The sequence below is a fragment of the Cynocephalus volans genome, chromosome 15 (genome assembly GCF_027409185.1).
Source record: "Cynocephalus volans isolate mCynVol1 chromosome 15, mCynVol1.pri, whole genome shotgun sequence".
In the NCBI taxonomy this organism is placed as follows: Eukaryota; Metazoa; Chordata; class Mammalia; order Dermoptera; family Cynocephalidae; genus Cynocephalus; species Cynocephalus volans.
The window spans coordinates 97,572,066-97,592,703 of NC_084474.1; the positions used below are offsets into that span (position 1 = coordinate 97,572,066).

At 43.7% G+C, this 20,638-nt stretch overlaps 1 protein-coding gene across 1 annotated transcript in view; it reads right to left on the reverse strand.

The window, feature by feature from the left end:
- The window catches only part of LOC134363811 (zinc finger protein 717-like), a 28,834-nt gene extending 15,875 nt beyond the window's left edge, over positions 1-12,959 (reverse strand). Inside the window, exon 1 of the mRNA XM_063079496.1 lies at positions 12,885-12,959. Within this exon, the coding sequence (XP_062935566.1) occupies positions 12,885-12,911 (27 nt within the window). The 5' untranslated portion in view covers positions 12,912-12,959. The remainder of the gene's footprint in view (positions 1-12,884) is intronic.
- Between the last annotated feature and the right edge of the window lie 7,679 nt (positions 12,960-20,638).

Below are 20,638 nucleotides of genomic sequence, written 5' to 3' on the forward strand. Positions count from 1 at the left end.
GGTTTTTCTCCTTGATTCTGTTGATGGAGTGTGTCACATTTATTGATTTGCATATGTTGAATGATTCTTGCACCCCTGGGATGAATCCTACTTGATCGTGATGTATAATTTTTTGTATGTGTTGCTGTATTCTATTTGCAAATATTTTATTGATGATTCTCCTGTCTATATTCATCAAAAATATTGGCCTATAGTTTTCTTTTTTGGTGGTGACTTTATCTGCTTTTGGGATCAGGGTGATGTTTGCCTTATAGAATGAGTTTGGGAGAATGACCTCTTTCAATTTTTTGGAATAGTTTCAAGAGAATTGATATTAATTCCTCCTTAAAGGTTTGGTAGAATTCAGCAGTAAAGCCATCTGGTCCTGGCATTTTCTTTGTTGGAAGATCACTAATTATTGCTTCAATCTCATTGCTTGGTATTGGTCTGATCAAATTTTCTACATCTTCCTGATTCAGTCTTTGTAGTTTGTATGTGTCCAGAAATTTCTCTATTTCCTCCAGGTTTTCAAATTAATTTTTGTATCATTGTTCACAATAGCATCCAATGATTCTTTGTGTTTCTGCGGTATAGGTTTTGATGTCTTCTTTTTCATTTCTGATTATTATTTGTCTTCTCTCTATTTTGTTAGCCTACCTAAAGGTGTGTCTATTTGATTATCTTCTCGAAAAAACCTTTTCCTTTCATTGATCGTTTGTATCATTTGGGGGGTTCTATTTCATTTGCTATTGATCTGATCTTAATGATTTCTATCTACTACTTTTGTTGTTGGACTGTTTTTGTTTTTCTAATTCTTTCAGGTGTAGTGTTCAATTATTTATTTACAGCCCTTATATTCTTCCAATATAAGCATTTATCACAATCAATTTCCCTCATTACTGCTTTTGCAGTATCCCACACGTTTTGGTATGATTTGTCTTTGTTTTCATTAAAGAAATTTTCTGAATTCCTGTTTAATTTCTTCTTGGACCCATAGGTCATACAGGAGATTGTTGTTTACTTTTCATGTATTTGTAAACTTTCCAGAGTTTTCTTTGTTATTGATTTCTAGTTTAAATCCATGGTTGTCAAAAAATATAAATGAAATAATTTTATAAAAATTTCTTGAGACTTGATTTGTGACCTAACATGTGACTTATCCTGGAGCATGTTCCTTGTGCTGATGAGAAAAGTATATGTGCTGTGGTTGTTGGATGAAATGTTCTGCAGATGTCTGCCAAGTCCAATTGGTCTAAAGTGCAGTTTAAATCATGTGTTTCTGTTGATTTTGCACCTAGATGATCTGTCCAATGGTAAGAGAGAGGAACTCAGGTTCCCAACTATTATAATATTACAGTCCATCTCTTTCTTTATGTCTAATAGCATTTGCCTTAGTTATCTGGATACTCCAATGTTGGGTGGATATATACTTATGATTAGTACGTCTTCTTACTGGATAGATCCCTTCATCATTAATCCAATCAGTAATCCAATCAGTCAGTCTGTGTCTTTGGAGTGGGGTATTTAATCCATTTACATTAAGAGTTACTATTTAAATATGTTTACTTACTCCTGTCATTTTGGTTTTTGTTTGGATATTTTAAATACCTTTTGTTCCTTTATTTCCATTTTATAGTTTGTCTTCTGTGTTTGTTTTTTGAGGTAGTTAGATGAAGTTTTTTTCTCTTTAACATTAGCATTTTTTGTTCTATTAATGGATTTTCTTTTATATTCATGGTAATGATTATTGTTCAGATATGAGATGCAGTATGCCTTTCAGAATATCTTGTAGGGCTGATTATGTGGTGGTGAACCACTATAGTATTTGTTTTTGTGGAAAATATACTTTTTCTCCCTCATTTCCAAAGGATAGACTTGCTGGGTATAGCAGTCTTTGATGGCAAATTTTGTCTTTTAGTATTTTGAATATATCACCCTATGAAAAATCTGTTGTTAGAACTTGATGTTTTTGCCTTATTGCTTTTAAGATTCTCTCTGTCTTTGAGCTTTTCCAATTTCATTGTAATGTACCTTACAGAGGACCTTTTTGGATTGAAATGGTTCTGGGATCTTTGGGCCTACCTCACCTGAAAATCCATTCTCTCCCTATATTTGGGAAGTTTTCTGCTTTTACTTACTTGAATATATTTTCAATGCCTTTTCCTTTTTCCTCCCCTTCTAGAACACCCATCATTCAGATGTTTGTGTGGCTTCAGGTTCTCCGCTGGTTCTCTTTGACTTTCTTCTTTATTTTAATTCTTTTTTACTTTCTTTTTGCTTGGTCCACTTGTGTTATTTTTAAAATGCTGTCTTTAAGATCATGAATTCATTCTTCTGCTCATTCTAGCATGCTGTTAAAACTCTTAGTTGTGTTTCAGATTTCATTAATGACATTTCCAGTTCCATGAGTTCTGCTACATTCTTTTTTTAGGGTAATAGTCTCTTTGTACATTTCCTCCTTCAGATTCTGGATATTTTCTCATTTTGTTATGCTTTCTGAGTCATCTTCTATCTCACTGAGTTCCCTTGGGATTGTTACTTGAAATTTCTTTTCAGTTATTTCAAGGACTTTTTGCTCTATATGGTCTGGTACATGAAAATTATTATATTCCTTTGGTAGTGTCACAAGTTTTATTTTTCACATTTCTAGTATATCTACACTGGCCTCTAGTCACCTGGTAGAGCAGTTATTTTTCCTAATACTTCAGAGTGGGCTTTGAGGTGAGGGAGTCCTTTTGTTGATGTGTTTTATACTGACTACTGAATGGGTGTTTTAGTACTGGTTTCAGGTAGATGGAGTAGTGTAGTCTCCGTATAGGTACTTTGGCAAAATTCAGTGTTGGAATTATACTTGGGTAAGAACAATAAAAAAAAATTAAAAATCTCAAGAGAAAAATTTAAAATATTTTGAAGTAAAGAAAAGAAAAAGTGCAACTTATCTAAATTTGTGGGAATGGAGAAATAGGAATCTTTTCAAAAAATTTACACTATTGAATGCATATATTTTTTAAAAAGAAACACCTAATAAGGTAAGTTTGTATCTTTGGAAACTACAAGGACAGAGAGAAAATTAAATTAAAAGGAAGAAGAAAAAATAAAAATTAGAGCAAAAATAAAATTAAGAAAGGAAACTGAGAGAAAATTGTCAACAAAAAGTTGATTCCTCAGAAAGACCAATGAAATTGATAAACCTACAGCTAAGCGAACTAAAAAGATAATGACACAGAACAGAAAGTACTAATATCAGAAATGAAAGAGGAAATCACTGTGGACATTAAAAAATAAATAGTATGTACAATGTAGGACACAAATTTGATAAATAACCTAGATGAAATGGACCAATTCCTTCAAAGACACAATTTCCCAAAACTAACAAACACTAATAGGCAGTATTAGAATATGACTATATCTATTATAAAGATTGAGTAAAAAAAAAAAAGAAATCTTCCAAACAGAAAGCACCTGGGCCCAATGTGTTTACTGGGGAATTTATCCAAACATTTATTTATTTTTATTTTTATTTTTTAAAGATGGCCAGTAAGGGGATCTTAACCCTTAACTTGGTGTTGTCAGCACCACACTCTCCCAAGTAAGCCATGGGCCAGCCCCATCCAAACATTTAAAAGGAAGAAATTACACCAACTCTTTACCATCTATTTCAGAGAATAAATGATAAGATACAACACAACACTTTCTACAAGGACAATACTAACTCAATACCCAAACCAAAGATATTACAGTAGAAAAGTAGAAACCATTATCTCACATGAACATACAAGTATCTTCAAGAAAATATTCAAAAACCTAATCAAACAATGTTTAAAGAGAATCATGCACCACAACCAAGTGATGTTTATCCCAACCAGGCAAGGCTTGTTCAATACTTTAACATCAATTAATTTAATCCTTCATATCAAAACACTAAAAACAATTAGAAGGTCATATCAACAGATTCAGAAAAAGCCTTGAATTGTATTGACAAAATACAGCACCCATTCATCATAAAAACTCTCCTTCACAACTTGATCAAGACTATCTACAGGAAACTATAGTTAACATTATTGTTCATGGTGAAAAACTCACAGCTTTTCCAGAAAATCAGGAACAAGGCAAGAACATGCCCTCTCAAAACACCTTTCAACATTGCTCTAAAAGTACTTCACGTTGCAATAACAGAAGTGAATGAAATAAAAGTATACAGACTGGGAAAAATAAATCAATAAAATTGTCTTTGGTTGCAGGTGATATGAGTATCTGTGTAAAAATTTCTAGTAAATAAGTGAAAAAAACTCCTAGAATTAATAAGTGATTGCAGCAAGATTGCAGGATACAAGGTTAATAAAAATTTTATCACGTTTCAACATACCAGCAGTGACCAAGTAGAATCTTAAATAAAAAACGTTATACTATTTGTCAGCACCTCCAAAAATACAATAGTTACAAATCATCTGTCATAAGAAATTAATATCAAGAATACACAAAGAAAAAATGTTCCACAGCTACACAACAACAAAACAAATAACCTGCTTAAAAAACAAGGAAAGAAGGTGGCTTACTGGTTAGCTCTCTTGGTTAGAGAACAGAATTTTAATACCAAGTTCAAAGGTTTAGTTCCCCATACCAGGAAGCCACCCCAACACCATACCCCAACAAAAAAATAGCAAAGAAATTGAATAGACATTCTCCAAAGATGATATATCAGTGTCTAACAAACACATGACAAGATGCTTAACATCTTTAAACATTAGAAAATGCAAAACCACAATGAAATATTGCTTTGCACTCTATAGAGAACAGGTTTCAGTGAAACTGGAACTTTAGTATGCGGTGGGTGGCAATATAAAATGGTGCAGCCCCTGTACCATTTAAAAAAAAATACACTGGCTTCTCAAAAAATTAAAAATGGTATTACCATGTGAGTCAGAAGTCCAAGTTCAACGTATATATCCAAAATAATTAATAGCTGAATCTCTAAAAGATATTTCCACACCAGTGTTCATAGCAGCATTAGTCACATAGTGAAGGGTTGCAAGCATTCAAAATGTCTGTCCAAGAATGAATGGATAAATTGTGGCATGTACACAGAAAGGAATATTATTCAGCCATAAAAAGAAATGAAATCTTGACATGTGCTATAAAAAGGAACAGTGAGGACACTATGCAAAGTTAAATAAAGCACTCACAAAATCACAAGTATTGTATGGTCCCACTGATATGAGTCAAATTCTGAGAAACAAAACTAGAATATCAGGTGCCAGAAGCTACAAGGAGGGGAAAATTGAGGGTTGTCATTTAATGGATATAGAGCTTCAATATTCCAAAATAAAAAAAGTTCTGGACATCTCCTGCACAGCACTGTAAATATACATAATGCTACTTAAAGGTAAAAAAATATTCAAATGCTAAATTTTGTTATGTGTATTTTTCTTTATCGAAACTAAAATTAAGATAAATATTTTAAAAACCAATAGATGGAATAACTAAAATATTTTAAAATATTCGATTAACAAAAAAATTTATAGGAAAGAAAAAGCACAGGATTAAAATGTAGATGAGACAACAACAACAAAGAAAAACAGCAAAATGGCAGACCTAAATCTGTAGATTAAATGGAATTAGTCTAAATATCCTACTTAAGGCAAAAACTATCAGATTGGATAGAAAAGTTAAGACCCAATAATATGCACTTTAAATACAAAGACATGAACAGACTGAAAGTTGAAAAACAAAATTAAATTAAAAATACTATGCAAACACTAATTATGAAAAGCTTAAGTGGAAATATTAACACTAGCAAAAAGAAGCTTCACCACAAAATATATTACCAGAAATAAATGGAGCACTGAAGGATGTGCGCCACAATATTGCCTGTGATAGTATGGAAAATGGAAAGGTTATCTCAACCTCTCAGTGGTCTGCTGAAGGAGACTTCTGTGAACAATGGGAAAAGTGCTAGCTGGTCTCCTCTGTCACTGAGAAAATATGAGAAGAAAGATAAATTAAAGAAGGTTGGGTGGACAGATCACTAAGACGGTTAGAGTATGGTTTTGATAACACCAAGGTTAAGGGTTTGGATCCCCACATAGGCCATCCATCAGGAAATAAACAAGTAACAATAAAACAAAGAAAGATGCTCAATTTAAACCAAAAATTAAAGAAAATGTAAAGGAGCCCAAACTTGCTGAATTTAAAACTACTTTTCAATCCAAGTTTTTTCCAACAAAATATTTTCTAAGACACAAACTACTTTGTTTCAAGAATTACAGTGTTTTGTTAAAAAAAAATATTTCCAGTATTCTAAGTACCATAGGGTATGGTACACAGACAGTGCCTGATACACAACAAACCTTCTTAAGAAATAGCTGCCTCGAAGAGAAAGCGAGAACAGAGAAAAAAGGGCCTTAACACAGAGGTAGCACTGTTATAATGGATTGTAGTATAATGGAAGCCCATACTTTTTAAAGATGTACAAGGGTAATTTCTTGTATCAAAAGGGCAGAATTAGAAAACAATTTTTAAAAGGTTCATTGGATTATCAACTATTATACCCTAAAAATAGGCAAAGAAATTGGTCAACTGCAAACAAGCATTTAAGAAAAATGGATTTTGACAGAGAATAGTGAGAGCCCAGAGGGCACAGTGTAGAAGCAGGAGGCATCGTTTCCAGAGACAAACAAGGGCCCTAATCAAAGAACTAAACCAGGTGCCCAAAGGGCATAACTGCTTAGACCAGTGCCTGCAGGGTGCCACCCCTTACCACCCACACTGTCTGAAGGGAAGTGCCCAAATGTTTATGCTATTCTCCTCACTGTGAGCTGGCCACATGTTGAGAAGACGAAGATAACAGGTCACTGGACATGATTTACTTGGGTTTTCAGTCAACTGTATAACAGTAGAAGATTTCTAGGGCTCCTGAGAGGGGCAAAGCACATTTTGCATGTGGTAGAAACTTGTGGCCAGAGAGCAAACTGTGGTCCATTAAAGACTGCTGCAAAGTCTTACTAGTCCTCTTACTGAGAAGTGGAATCTAATTGTCTTCCTCTTGAATCAGGTCTGCTCTTAGTGATGTGCTTGACTAAGAAAATGTGTTAGGAGACATGCTTTGGTATCTGAGTAGCGATAACCAGATGCCTCACAGCCACTGCCTTGGCCTCTTGGACAATTGCACTGGGAGAAGCCAGACAAACCTGACTATCCTGAGACTGCCAGACTCAGAGGAAGCCCACCTGGCCACAAAGAGAGGGCCGGATGTCTGCCCAATGTCCCCAGCCAGTAGTGTTCTTCCATGTGAGACCAGACACATCATGCAGCAGCCAACCCAAACTGCCCTTTTAGTCTTACCCACAACATTCCAACATGGAGTAAGGAAGAAATTCTTACTCCAAGCAACTAGGTTTTGTGTCACTTTGTTACACAGCTGATTATTGGAACACCAAACAAGTCATTAGAGACCATAGACAGTACTCTGATATGCAACAGTAAGCATGTAGGCTCACATTGAACATTAGGTCCAAAATAAAGCCACCATTTCACATCTTATATTACATCTCAAACTCTAACTGAGAATGTCAACTTTCAGTTAACTACTTTGTCACTTTTCTTTCTTAATCAACTGTTAGCTATGGTTCTAGTTTATAAACATACTGATAACTAATGCACACACCCATTTTCCTCATTCATTTCTAAGTGATTACCTGAAATAGGAGAAAATGAAGTACAATATGAAAGAAAGTTTAAAACCATGATGTCTTCTTGAAGTAGAAACAGAAAACTGTACAGTAAGAAAAACTACACGTGGAGTCACTGACATAAATTTACAGAAGCAAAATGTACAAATTATGAAAATCTGCAATTTCTGTTTTTATTCTTTGCATGCCTTTTTATTGGCTCTTCATGAATGTCCCACTAACTTCTGAAGGCTTTCTAACCTCCGACTCTTAAGGATGTCACCACAGGTGCTTGTTAGAAGCACATGTCACAAGGGAGTGAACCTTATCACCCAGGAAACATGCCCTTCAGTATTTTACAAGAATATTTCCAATGGAACAAAGTTATTGTCTTTATAACTACCACCACCTCCTCCCCCTATATAGGCAGTGTATACAGAAATCAGAAAAAATGAAAAGAATAAGCAAACAAAAGTAGCAAAATTGACACCATAAAGGAATAGACACGAGGAATAAGGAAGAGTCCAGGAAACATCCCATTTCACTGGCTTGGGTCACTGCATGGATTGTAGTGATATCATATGTAAGAGAAAAGTAGACATCATTTTCATTTTGGATTCATTACCTTAAGGTACCTTTTGAATAGGTACAAAAAGCAGTCAACAGCAAGTTGAACCTATGACCCAAGAAAAGAGAAGTAGAAAGGGAAGAAACTAAAGAGAACCAAGAGTGCAAACTACAGAGGACTGAATCAGTCAAGAAGAGCACAATGAGAAGAACAGCACCCACAATGAAGCCCTGTGATGAGCAATGTTTAGAAGAATTCAGAAGAGAAAAAACCACCAGTAATGGCATGAGAGAAACTAACACAGAAGAATTTCCATGAGAAGATCACGAACGGCAGTGTCAAATGTGGCAGAAGATTCAAGCTAGAAAAAGACTACAGAATCGGCACTGGATTTCACTGTAATTTAAGTGATAACTCCGTGTTTTATCCATGAATCAAGTACAGTCTTCCAAATCTGTACACAAACCACAGGACTTGTAAGTGAAGCCATCTTGAACCAACAGCCTCAATCACAGCACCAGGTCACAAAAGCTGCATTTGACATCCAGGCAATGCTAGCATGAAAACTGCCCAGCTGAGTACACTCAATGTGTCAATCCATAAAACTTCAGGGAAATAAAATGGCCAGATATTTTAAACCATTGCATTTTGATTTGTTCTCACACAGCAAATGCTAAATAATACATGTAAGTCCCCAGAACTCAGTATATTTAAACAAAATTATGAAGGTGAGAAAGTCTTAAATTACACGAAACCTTATAGTCTGCTTATTCAGCAATGTGTGCCTTGGCACTCACTAACCATTTCCACTGTGGAAAGCTATGTGTTTATTTCCAGGTTGGCAGTCAAAAACATTCTAATAGAGATGGAATTTCAGAATTTAGTGCCAGGGCCAGCCTGAGACTCACTTGGGAGAGGGTGGTGCTGATAACACCAAGCAAGGCAAAGGGTTTGGATCCCCATATAGGGATGGTCGGTTAGCTCACCTGGGAAAGTGTGGTGCTGACAATACCAATTCAAGGGTTAAGATCCCCTTACCAGTCATCTTTTTAAAAACAACAACAACAAAATAATTTAGTGCCAATAAATCCTTACATCCCATGAGAATTTGGCATATTTTCTTCTCAGGTTCCATCCCAATCATGTAAAAAAAAAAAGTGTCTGCCTTTTTGACATGACATCAGAAAGACCAGAGACAAATTTTTAGTCAGCTTAGATACTCTGAAATATTATATCTTGCTATATATATCTACATGCAAACTTGACCTTATGTATGTACATTTCCTTCAAGCTGAGGTTTACTCATTTCTACTTTTCCATTTTAATTCATGCTCCCGGTAATACCCAGGTAATACAGTGAAAAAAATGAGGAATAAATAAAGAAAAAAATCTCCAGTCATTTTTCAATCTTTTCTTGCTCTTGGAAATGAATAGCACCCCCTGCAGCTTATCTGGGAGAGGAGGGAATGGAGCGGATTAAGGAGAGAACTGTTATGGCTTGACCCTGGATTCTCCTGCCCAAAACTCTATATATTAGCTGGAAAAGACAAGCAAACAAAAAGCCACCCAGTGAGACAACAATCCTTTATGGTCAATAAGTTGTAACAAAGACTCATTAAACGTGCATCTTGCAAGTACATTAATTGGTACACATTAAACACAGAATTTATTTTTGAGTTAATGAAAACATACATTACCTACTGATTTAGCAAGAATCATCATTACCTACAATAAAACTTCATCATTTAGGGCTGAACCCATGGCTCACTTGGGAGAGTGTGGCACTGGGAGCGCAGTGGCGCTGGGAGCGCTGAGGCCACAGGTTTGGATCCTATATAGGGATGGCTGGGGCACTCACTGGCTGAGCAAGGTGCGAGTGACACCATGCCAAGGGTTGCGATCCCCTTACCGGTCACAAAAAAAACTTCATCATTTAAACCAAAGAAAAACACATTGTGTCATTACTAAAACTAATGCTATAGAAATATAGTTAGGTTATATTAACTATTTTCATATTAATGTAATGACTCCACACATGACTACAGATAAGTGTTTCTACTACAACACATCTTATTTATATGTACCTAAATATCTCTTTAGTACACATCTTGCAACTCGACATCTTTTGCCCATGACTATATAGGTAAAAAAAGTACATTATGGGGCTGGCCCATGGCCCACTTGGGAGAGTGTGGTGCTGACACCAAGGCCAAGGGTTCGGATCCCTATATTGGAATGGCCGGTTAGTTCTCTTGGTAGAGTGCGGTGCTGACAACACCAAGTCAAGGGTTAAGATCCCCTTACTGGTCATCTTTAAAAAAATAAAATAAAATAAAATGCCCATTATGTATGTTTCTTTTGGTACCCTATTCCAGTAACGTTACCCAGTGATAGATCTCCCTGCACCCAAACCCTCATGTAGTATGCTCTGACAATGAACTGGGCTTTGCTACATGACTTGATTTTGCTAACAGCATATTAACAAATGTCATGCAAACATAAGTTTGACAAGTACTGGCCACTGCTGATTGCCTTCTTAAACACAATCATAATGTGAAGAAGCCTGGGGCTACACTTTTGGAGACACAGGGCCCAGCCAAGAGTCAGCACAAACCACAGGATATGTGAGTGAAGCCATCTTGAACCAACCAGCCTCAGTCAAGGCACCACATGACTAAAGCTGAACTGCCCAGGTAAACACACCCAAAATGTGGATTCATGGAACTTCAACATAATAAAATGGCTAGGTGCTTAAAACCATTTGGGTTTTGATTTGTTCCTTATGTGGCAAATGCTAAATGATACACTTAAGCCCCCATAACTCAATGTTTTGAACAAAATTATGTGGGGGGGGGGACCTTGAATTACATGTCAAATACAGTCAATACACCTTCATAACCACAGGGACGAGTTTGGAAAATTACAATGAATGTCAATTAAGAGGACTTCATTGAGGTTCCTGGCACTAAGGCAGGCTAGGTGAACCAATAAAAGCAATTGTTTGAACATCAGTAAACTATGGTGCAAGATTTTCTGTTTTGTTTTGTTTTGTTTTTTTAATATCATGTAGGAGTTGTTTACTTTAAAAACATAAACAGTGTCTGTTTCTTATAAGTCAGTAGTGAACTGTACCAGCATACTTTCAAAAGCTCATGGAAAAATATAATTAAAAGAAAATAGGGATCTCTCCATGAAGTGTCTGAAGCACACTAGTATTCTAATTTTCCCATTTGAGTAATGTAAAATTGACTTCTATATATATATATCAGCAAAATTTGTGATTTTCAGGAATAGAATACTGACATTAAAGGAAGTACTTGTTATTTACTCTTTGTGGTGACATGATCCACAGAAAGCACAGGAGATCAAAAAAGGATAGGGACGTTTAAGGCAATGTATGTTAAAGCCATACATTGTGCAAAGTTTGCTTTAGCATTATTCTTCTAAGATAGAAACAACTGGCAAAATATTCCTGAACTACCAGAAAGAAACTATGAAGATATAAAACCATGAGCATATCTCTAAATGCCAAAATTGGTGATAGGCTGGGTCTGAGGGAGCTCAGACACTAGGAACAATGAGGGAAGATTGAAGGAATGGGCGAGTGTTCAGAGAGCACTGCAGACAGATCCTCTCAGCGGTGACAGGTTATTCCTGCACCCCACAGAACACCTTCAAACCCTCTTCAGTGACTAACATCTCCTAGGTCCTTCCCTGTTCTTCTCAAATTCACTATCCCTTTTGAAAGTTGGCCCAAACTTTCCAATATCACCCAGTCTCAGGTAGCTCCTGAATGAGGTATTATTGGCTAAATCTTGTGCACTGTACGCACTGGACTAACTGCGTGGGCTGCGAAAGCTGCCCCTTTCTGGGACTCCTTGCCTCTGTCTGACGCAGTCCTGAGAGGGTTCAGGCCACAGTGATGTTCTCCCAGGTGGGATTCCTATTCATATTCATTGGGCGCCCGCCTTCAAACTCTGTCACAGCTCCTGTACCCCAAGGAAAATCAGAATGTCATCCCACGCCCCAATGTCCTTCCTAGAAGTCACTGTCCCTGAAAACTTGGTCTTCTATCAACTTCTGTAAACTCAGACAGGAGTGCTGGGCAGACCACACTGTGCAAAAAATTGACCTCAAGGAGAGACACCGAGACACCCACGACCACAGCAGCCACAGAGGAACAGTCTGCACACACCTCACAATCCCACAGTCACCTCTGGGTTCTGGGGCATCACACTAATGTCTACACGCTCACGTTACAGATGGTGAAGGGAACGTCCCATAGGTCGGTACCAGGGTCCTGATGGCGGAGCTGGAACGTGACCTCCCCACACCTCCCAGGTTCACTGTCTTCACACAACCCCACCCACATTCCCGTCGGTACCTAGGACCTGAGCCCCCGTCCAGGGACATCTGGAACCGGGTTCTGCATACCCGGCAGCGCGCGCCCGCCTTCCAGCAGCGCAGTCCTCTGACGAAACCATCTGGAACCGTCTGTAAGGCGCAGCCCGGGCGACCCTTCACCGGCCCGGGCCAGGTCCGTGCTCGCGCCGCACGTCAGGCCCCGCCCGCCCGGGGCCCGCGGCGCTTCTGCCCCCAAGTGCCGGGACACCGTCCCGCTCCCCAGGACCCCCGAGGCCCGCGGGGTCCTCTTTCCCCATCGCACCCACCTTCACGGACGCACAATCCAACCCCATGGTCTAAGGAGCAGTTTGGGGACAGCGGAAGTGCCCGGAATCTCCAGAGAAAAGATGGCGGTGTGGGCGGAGCTGCACATGCTCAGAACATACGCAGAAAAGCCCTTCCCGTAGTCCTGCGCAGGTGTCCTCATTGCAGGGCGAAACTACATTTCGCAGATGGCAGAGCGAGTGGAGCAGCACATGCGTAGAAAGAACTTGGAACGGCCGTTTTGTACTCCTGTGCTGGTGACGTCATTGGAGGGCGAGACTACATTTCCCACAAGCCACTGGGGTCATCCTTTAGGTACCAAAGGAGAACGTTTTGTTTATTATCTCAGCAGGGGATCCTGTCAGCAGGAGACCTGGACCTGACGGATGAAGACTGGTCTCTTTCCACGTTATTACGAGGTAGAATTCTGATTCTTTATTAAATCTCAGTTTGACAATGTGGGGCATTGTGAGAATAACGGGGAAATTCGAATGTGGGCCAATTACAGCATGATGTTAATAAGTAATTTCACTTTTTTTAGTTGTCTTGCTATTCTGGAACCCACGTTTATTTTTGCAGATGCATTTTAGAGGATGAAAAAATCATGTATCTATTTTCCTTTAAGTGGTTAAACAAATGAGAATTAACATGGTAGCTCCCTTCCAAGCCATTACAAAATGTTTGTTCTCATCCAGTATACTCACAGCTGGCCATGTCTCAGCCCTGTGACAAGTCAGCTCACATCAAGACCTCTTGGAGCCTTGGTACCCTCTATGACATGAGGTCAGTGACTCTGTTCCCATGGAGGAGGTTAGGCATCCAAGCTGCCCTGAGTGTGTGACCCCACCTTGTCCCACCCCAGAGAGGGGAGGCCTGCTGTGTGGGGATGGTCCAGGCAGACATGCTGGAGAAGCTGCTGGAGCGCAAAGTGTGGCACCTGGGCAGTGACCTCTCCAACTCTCCCATTTTTCTGTGCTCCTGCTGAGCCCTCACCTCCACCCAACAGGTTCTGGAACTGCTGCTGGAATGGTGAGCACCGCTCCTCTATGAGACAGATGTGACCCAGCTCCAGCTAGCTGTGGCTTAAGAATGTCACTGCTCCTGAACTGTTTGCAGCTCTGAAAAGTGGGTGCCAAAAGGACCAGACCAAGAGGATCATTGCAGGGATCAGATGGAATGAGCCATGGAAAGTGCCTATCCAGTGTCTGCCCCTGTGGAAAGAACTGGAAGGGTGGCTCATGTTAATTACTTCCCTCTCCCCATGAAGCAGCCCTTGCCTCAGCTCTCACCAGCCCCTGGGTTTGCTTAGCACTGTTTTTAAATTGGTAAGAGAGGTACAGATTCCATCTAGAGTTCCCTGGGGCAGGCAGAGGGTCCCAGGTGCACTCAGGTATATGGAAAGGTGCTCACTGGGGTTTATTCATTCAACAAACATATAGTAAAGTGCCTGCCATGTGGTCACTTTTGTAGGCACTTAGCATAATCTATCAAACAGAGCAGATCAAATTCCTGTCATCTTGGGCTTCCCCTGTAGTTGGGAGTCAGCCAGTCCCAGTAGAAGTCATGCAGGTCTTATCCAGATCACAGATGTGCCGCCCTACTGTAGATTTGGATGCAGCCACCCCTGTTGTGACGGGGATGGCAGACCTCAGTGATACCAAATTCAGGTCCACCTGCCCAATCTCTGGAGGAGAAAACCCTCATAAGTCAAATAGTTGGCATTAGAAAAGCAGATGTATTCAGCTGAAGGAGATGATAGGCTATCCCATCTGAAAGATTTAGATTTACTGAGGGGCTCCTAAATGAGGGCTTGAGGAATGCAACTTGGGAGGTGAGAAGCAGGAGAGAAGAGTACCTGAGCTATGAGGGGTCCATGTGTATGAGTCAGGAGGTCTCACCAAGGCTTCTTCTGGTTCTGTTCTCACCTTCACTGTTATCTTGGGGCCCTGCAAGATTCTGATTTGCTCCAGTGTAGAATTGTCTTTTCTGTAGTCTTTTGCATAGTTTCACTTCACAGAGTTCTGGTTGACTTAGCTGGTGCCCAAGGTCAGCTTCCAGTCATTTGGCATTGATCATTTCTCAAAACTCTCCAAGTGTCAAAGAGAGAACTGTTAGCTTTGCAACATAGTGATTAGCTCCTCAGCCTTGTTCTCTTTAACAAGCAAGATAAGAAAGTCAGGGGATGGGAAGAAAGAGTGGAGAGAGAAAGGAAAAAACTGTCCTTTTAAAAAATCCCCTGCCCCCTGCAGCCCAGGGGGCTTTAGTTCCCAACATGGCTTCAGTCCTTCTCGCTCCAACACCAGGACCAGCTGGAAATGTGAGTGGACTCTGGGTCATGAGGGAGGGTCCTGTCAGTACCCTGGCCCCACACACCTTGTCATTCCCACTGGAGGGCCAAGGTCTGGGGCTCCCCCTGCAGGAGGGAAAGAGTCACAAAGCTAAGGACCAGGTCACAGGCACCCTGGGGAGGAGAGCCGGGCCCTGCCAGTATCAATCCCCACTCATGACTTGATGTGGGGCCGAGGACATGGTGAGCCTCCTCCTCTCACATCAGCCATGCACCTCAGTCCTTTGTGCCCAGCTGCATTTGGGGCTGGGGTGGCTGCAGCCACCAGTCCTGAGAATCTCCTCAGTGGGAAGATGAGAATCTACATAATAGGGAGCACATTGGTGCATCAACTGCACGTGGAGATGCCTCTGAGTCCCTGTGAAGAGTGGACACGGATGGACTGTGCTTGTTTTCTTTCTCAGAGAGCAACAAGTCACCTACTGTGTGCAGCCAGTGAAGGAACAGAGCAGGTACCGGCCCTCCCTGCCCAGGAGACAGACAGGAGTGTGGCAGGCTTCCCTGATGATGGGGAGAGGTGGCCACTGATGGAACGCTCTCTCAATGGAGGTTATCTGCCAGCCCCTGGCAGGTGGCCAGCCCTGCCACTGCCAGGACAGCCCGCGGGCTAGGGTGGGTGCTGGCCTGTGGATGCGTGGGGCAGGCACAGCCCCCACAAGGGGTGTCATGTGGGGCTGTGGGGAAGGGGAACCCAGGCCTTTGACTGTGCCACCCACCCACCTCCTGCAGGACCAACTCTTTGTCTTGGGTGCCAGCTGGACCAGGACCTGGAAAGTAACTCTCTGCCTCCAGCTCTCCTGCCTCCAGAGACAGGTGACCTACTCCAGCTCACCATGCCCGATGTGATCCTGCAGCACCGTGCCCACCTGCTCCTTGCCTTGCTGCAGCCCCGGGGAACACGGAGGCAGAGCCAGATGGGCAGGAGGGCTGGGGAAGGTGCATGTGAGCATGTGATGAGGTGACAGGGCTGGGCCACACAGAGGAGCCTCTAGAAGCAGGCAGACTGGACCCTGTGGGCTCAGATGTCCTGCCCTTCACCTGAGGGGACACTGGGAAGGTCTGAAAACACAGGTCTTGACACCACTACCTGGCTTCTGGTCCCTGGCAGGCTTGCTGCAGGTCACATGGACCAACACGCTCCCACCTGGGCACCTCCCAGTGGATCCAGAGTCCCCATCCTTGCTGGGCCTCGCCCAAGAACAGGGAATCAGGAATTGTCCATGGGTGGCCAGGACCCCATCAGATGCTCAGCAGAGGAGCCATTCCTGGGGATGCTGAGGGCATGAGGACCACCAGGGAGCAGATCTTAGGTCACACAGGTGAGGACCAGCTTTATTCTGGGGGTTTCTGAAGCAGGGAGGCTGCCTTCTGGCTGCTTCTTTTAGGGGGCCCCATTCTCTGGCAGGTGCTAAAGGGACATGGTGCCACAGGAACTCACAGCCAGCACTGCCCCAATCCCTGCCAGGTCTGTGGGCACCAACCAGGGCCTCCTGTGCCAGGACCGGTGCCCTGGGGTGCCGACATGGGACACACCATGGGCCCAGCCCTCTGTCGCTTCTGGATGGCACCAACTCAGCAGGGAAGGGGGTGCCGAGCTGGGGTCCTGCAGTCCACTGCTGACCCCGAGCATCTGAGCCCAGTGCAGGAAGGTGGCAGGAAGTGACCCAGAGGGGCTGAGGCCTCAGGAGCGCTGTGGGAAGCCCCTTCCCACGCCATGTCTCCTGGAGGGACAGTCGGGAGGGTGACTCTGCCCTCCTTCTGCTGGGGACAGAGGCTGCTGCCAGCAGGGGCCCGGGTGGCCTCAGGCGTGTCACGGGTGGGGCGCCTGCCTCCCGGGCTGTGCACCAGCTGCTGCCACCTGCTGGGCACCGACACTGCTGCTCCTGCGTGGCCTCCAGGCGGTTGCGTGGCCTGCACAGCACTGTGGGAGGACGTGGAGGTGTTCGGGGCATGTCACGTCAATGCTCAGGCCACCTTTTCAGTGCCACCGACCTCGTCCTGCCCTAGAGCAGCCAAGAAGCACTTTCTCCTCCTGCAGGTGGTGATGGGCCAGCAGAAGGGGCAGAAGGTGGTGGCATGGAAGGACACCCAGCTGCCACAGCTCCTGTTTCCTGCTTGGTGGCGCTGCCGTGGGCGTCGCTGCTTCTGAGCACCTGATAGAGCTCAGCAGCCCCCAGGCCTCTGAGTGCAGAAACCGTCTCTCACGCGGGGCACCGGGACATGCTCCCGAGCTCTGACACCATGGCCCGAAGGCCTCTCTTTTCCTGACGACCTTGGCATGACAGTCTGGTGAGCAGCCACAACTGCCACCCCACCCCATCAGCAGGGCTCCGTGGGGACAGAATGGTCATCGTCCATGTCCAGGGGTCCCAGATGTCATTCAGTCAAGTGACAAGTACATGGGGAGTTGAACACGTCCTCTGCCACAGAGTCCCTGTGGAGTGACAGGAGGCTATGGCAGGAGTGGCAGGAGTCACCTCCCTGCAGTCCACTCGCGCTGATGCTCCAGGTGACATGCTGAGAGGCTCTGGAAGGATGCAAATAGGGCCACCTGAGACCCCAGCACTGGTGGAGCTGATAGATGATGCTGCCCCTTGAGGGACCCCAGCTGAACCCCACCCAAAGTGATGACCACAGCATAACAAGCGAACAACATGGCTTTGGGATAGCTCGCGACAGCAGCGATGACTCGTATGGGCAGTGGCCCCCTCTTGCATCACCTGGGGTTTGGCTTCTGGCTGAGCCGGGGGCTCTAATGCATTGTCACCATCATCCTGCTCCCTAACTTGCATACCTCCTTCCCTTTGTCACTGACACCAGTGATCTCAGCTCTGCCCAGTGGATGGCAGGCTGCAGGCTCCGCCATGATGGCCGCCCCATCTCCTTGCACCTCCCTCCCCCGGGCCCATCCCCCAAACCCCACAAATGGCACAAACACAGGAGCCCATGAAGGCAGCCCGGGGAGAGTGCAGCCCTGCCTGCCCTGCACACGTGGGTGGGGAGGAGGTGACGGTCCCAGGGCGTCTGAGGCAGGGGCAGGTGGTGACACGGAGGGTGAAGAGGAGCCATCAGGGACAAGGGGCGCACAAGGTAAAGAGGTGGGTGACTGCAGCCATCTGTGCCCCTCATGGCAGCCAGCACCCTGCAGGCATCGCAAGCGCTGCCTTCCCATGGGACAACGCTGCGGCCACGCTGAGTAGGTTCTCTCGGCCTGATGACCATTCCTGATGGGAACAGCAGCCTCCTCCACGGACAGCCGGGCCGCCTCTGCCAGGAAGGCCTCCAGTTCCTTCAGCCCCAGGGCAGCTGGTGCTGAGCGCTGCGGGATCTGTGGGGACAGCCCGGGAGGAGCGGCCCTGGCTGTGCCTCTCCAGCAGCGATGGCGTCTCTGTGGCCGTGTTCTCTGGGGCTCACCCCGAGCTCTGGATGTGCCTGTGACCAGCTCCGGGTGGCGTCGGGCGTCTGTGGACCGCTTTCTGTGGCTGTGTCTCTCATCCCACAGCCTTGGGTGAGCAGCCGCTGTCCCCTGCGCCCGGGCCTGTGCCCAGCCCTTCCCACTGTGCCTCGGCACCGTCCACCTGCCGAGACTGAGGCGGTGATGAGCCATCCCCTCCCCAAACCCCAGGGGCTGGGGCTGGGGGTGGGACAAGGCTGGGCTGAGGAAGGGACACGAAGACCAGAGCGGGGTCCTGGGCACGGTGGGGTGTGGAGGGGGTGATGAAACCTGGAGGGGATGATGGCTGCATCAAGTGTTGGTGGCTTCTGGAGGGGACAGTAGGAACTTAGGGGGATGGGTCAGTGACATTACCTGTATCCACAGGTCAGAGCTGTGGAAGGGGTGACTCAGGCTGTCCTTCCGATGAATGCTTTGTCAGAAGACGGTGCACTGCTAGAAGCCCAGGTGTGTGCTATGAAAGCTGGTTCCAGAAGCTTCACAAATAGTGTGGTCAAGTCCAAGTTGGCAAAGGAGATGGGGTTGTGCAGTGAGGCCCCATTCCAGCTCTACCATGAAGGAGCCTGTTAGTAGTTTATATGAAACTCAGTTTACCCATCTGTAACATGAGCAGATTAGGAATACTAGGAAATGCCCCAAATTTCCAGAGAAGTGACTGTGCAGTGCGTGCAGACTGAGAGTTGCCGTGTGACACCTGTGTCTGTGGGTGTTGGTTTCTCTCCAGCAGTGAAGTTTCTGTTTTCCTCCTCTAGTTTATAGCATGCTTAGCACTCCTGATCTGACATTTCAAAAATGTATGAAGGCCTTGTTTCCAGGCACAGTGTGTTCTATGAAAGAGACTGGGGTCCTGGATGACAGTCCCATTTGCTTTGGAACAGAGTCATTCTTACACAGTGTGAAGGGGGACCCCGTGGGTAGGAATTCCGCCTGAGAGAACATCTCTCTGAGCTGAGCCCTCTCACCAGCCCTCAGAGCAGATGAAGAACTGCAGGAAGGTGAAGATCTTATCTTCTTATGGCCCAAGTAATGACTGAACCTACTGACTAGAGTGACAGCCTTCTCCAGAAGCTGCTAGAGACTGGGTCATATTGGAACATTTTGACCAACTTTTAAAAGGGAGATGTGAGGTGGTTGAGGGATAGACAAGGGCCTAGAAAATGTGAGTCACTGGAGGGGTCTTCAGGGTGTGGTCTGGGATGGAGGAATGACATGTCACAGCTGAGAGGATGTGACTACATGTTGCACTTCTCTCTCTGTAATGGAGATGCAAAAATGATTTCTGAAAGCAAACTCCTCTGTTAAAAGAGAAACTGGATACAGCTCTGATTCAAAGTTAGCTTCTGTTTTTATTATAAAGACATTTCACCAGAAAAATCAGTTGATTCAATCATTTCAAAAGGACACAAAGACATGGGCAATGTGACAAAAGTTATGTATTGCTAGGTATAGCTTAAACAATAGAAACTAGTAACATCATTTATATTAACAACATGACATTCCAAAGTACAATTTGTGAAAAGCTAAGTTGATCAAACTGTGATCATTATGTAATCTAAAATTATCTAAACTTCTCCTTAAATGATTTAAGCAAAAGTTACATGCTTATGACTAAATCCAAGTATAACGGTCTCTAACGTTTCCACCAACAATCAGCTTGCCTTTAGCAAACATTTTTTCACATTTTTCTCTACAGCAATTCTTTCAACATCTTTTAACAATAATCAGTATGTTAAATAATCAAAGTACATAATCCCATCCCTAAACAGTGATTAGGGTTGATTACATGGACTGTTGCCCACTAGCTGTGGGCTTTTGTTTCCTAGCCAAGGACTTTTGTCCCACACATACATTAACCAAAAACCATATACAAAAAATCAAATGAGAATCAAGGTTTTTAAACCGCTACAACTACATTGCTCCCTAGCACACTACAATTACTTTACTCTATCTTCTTT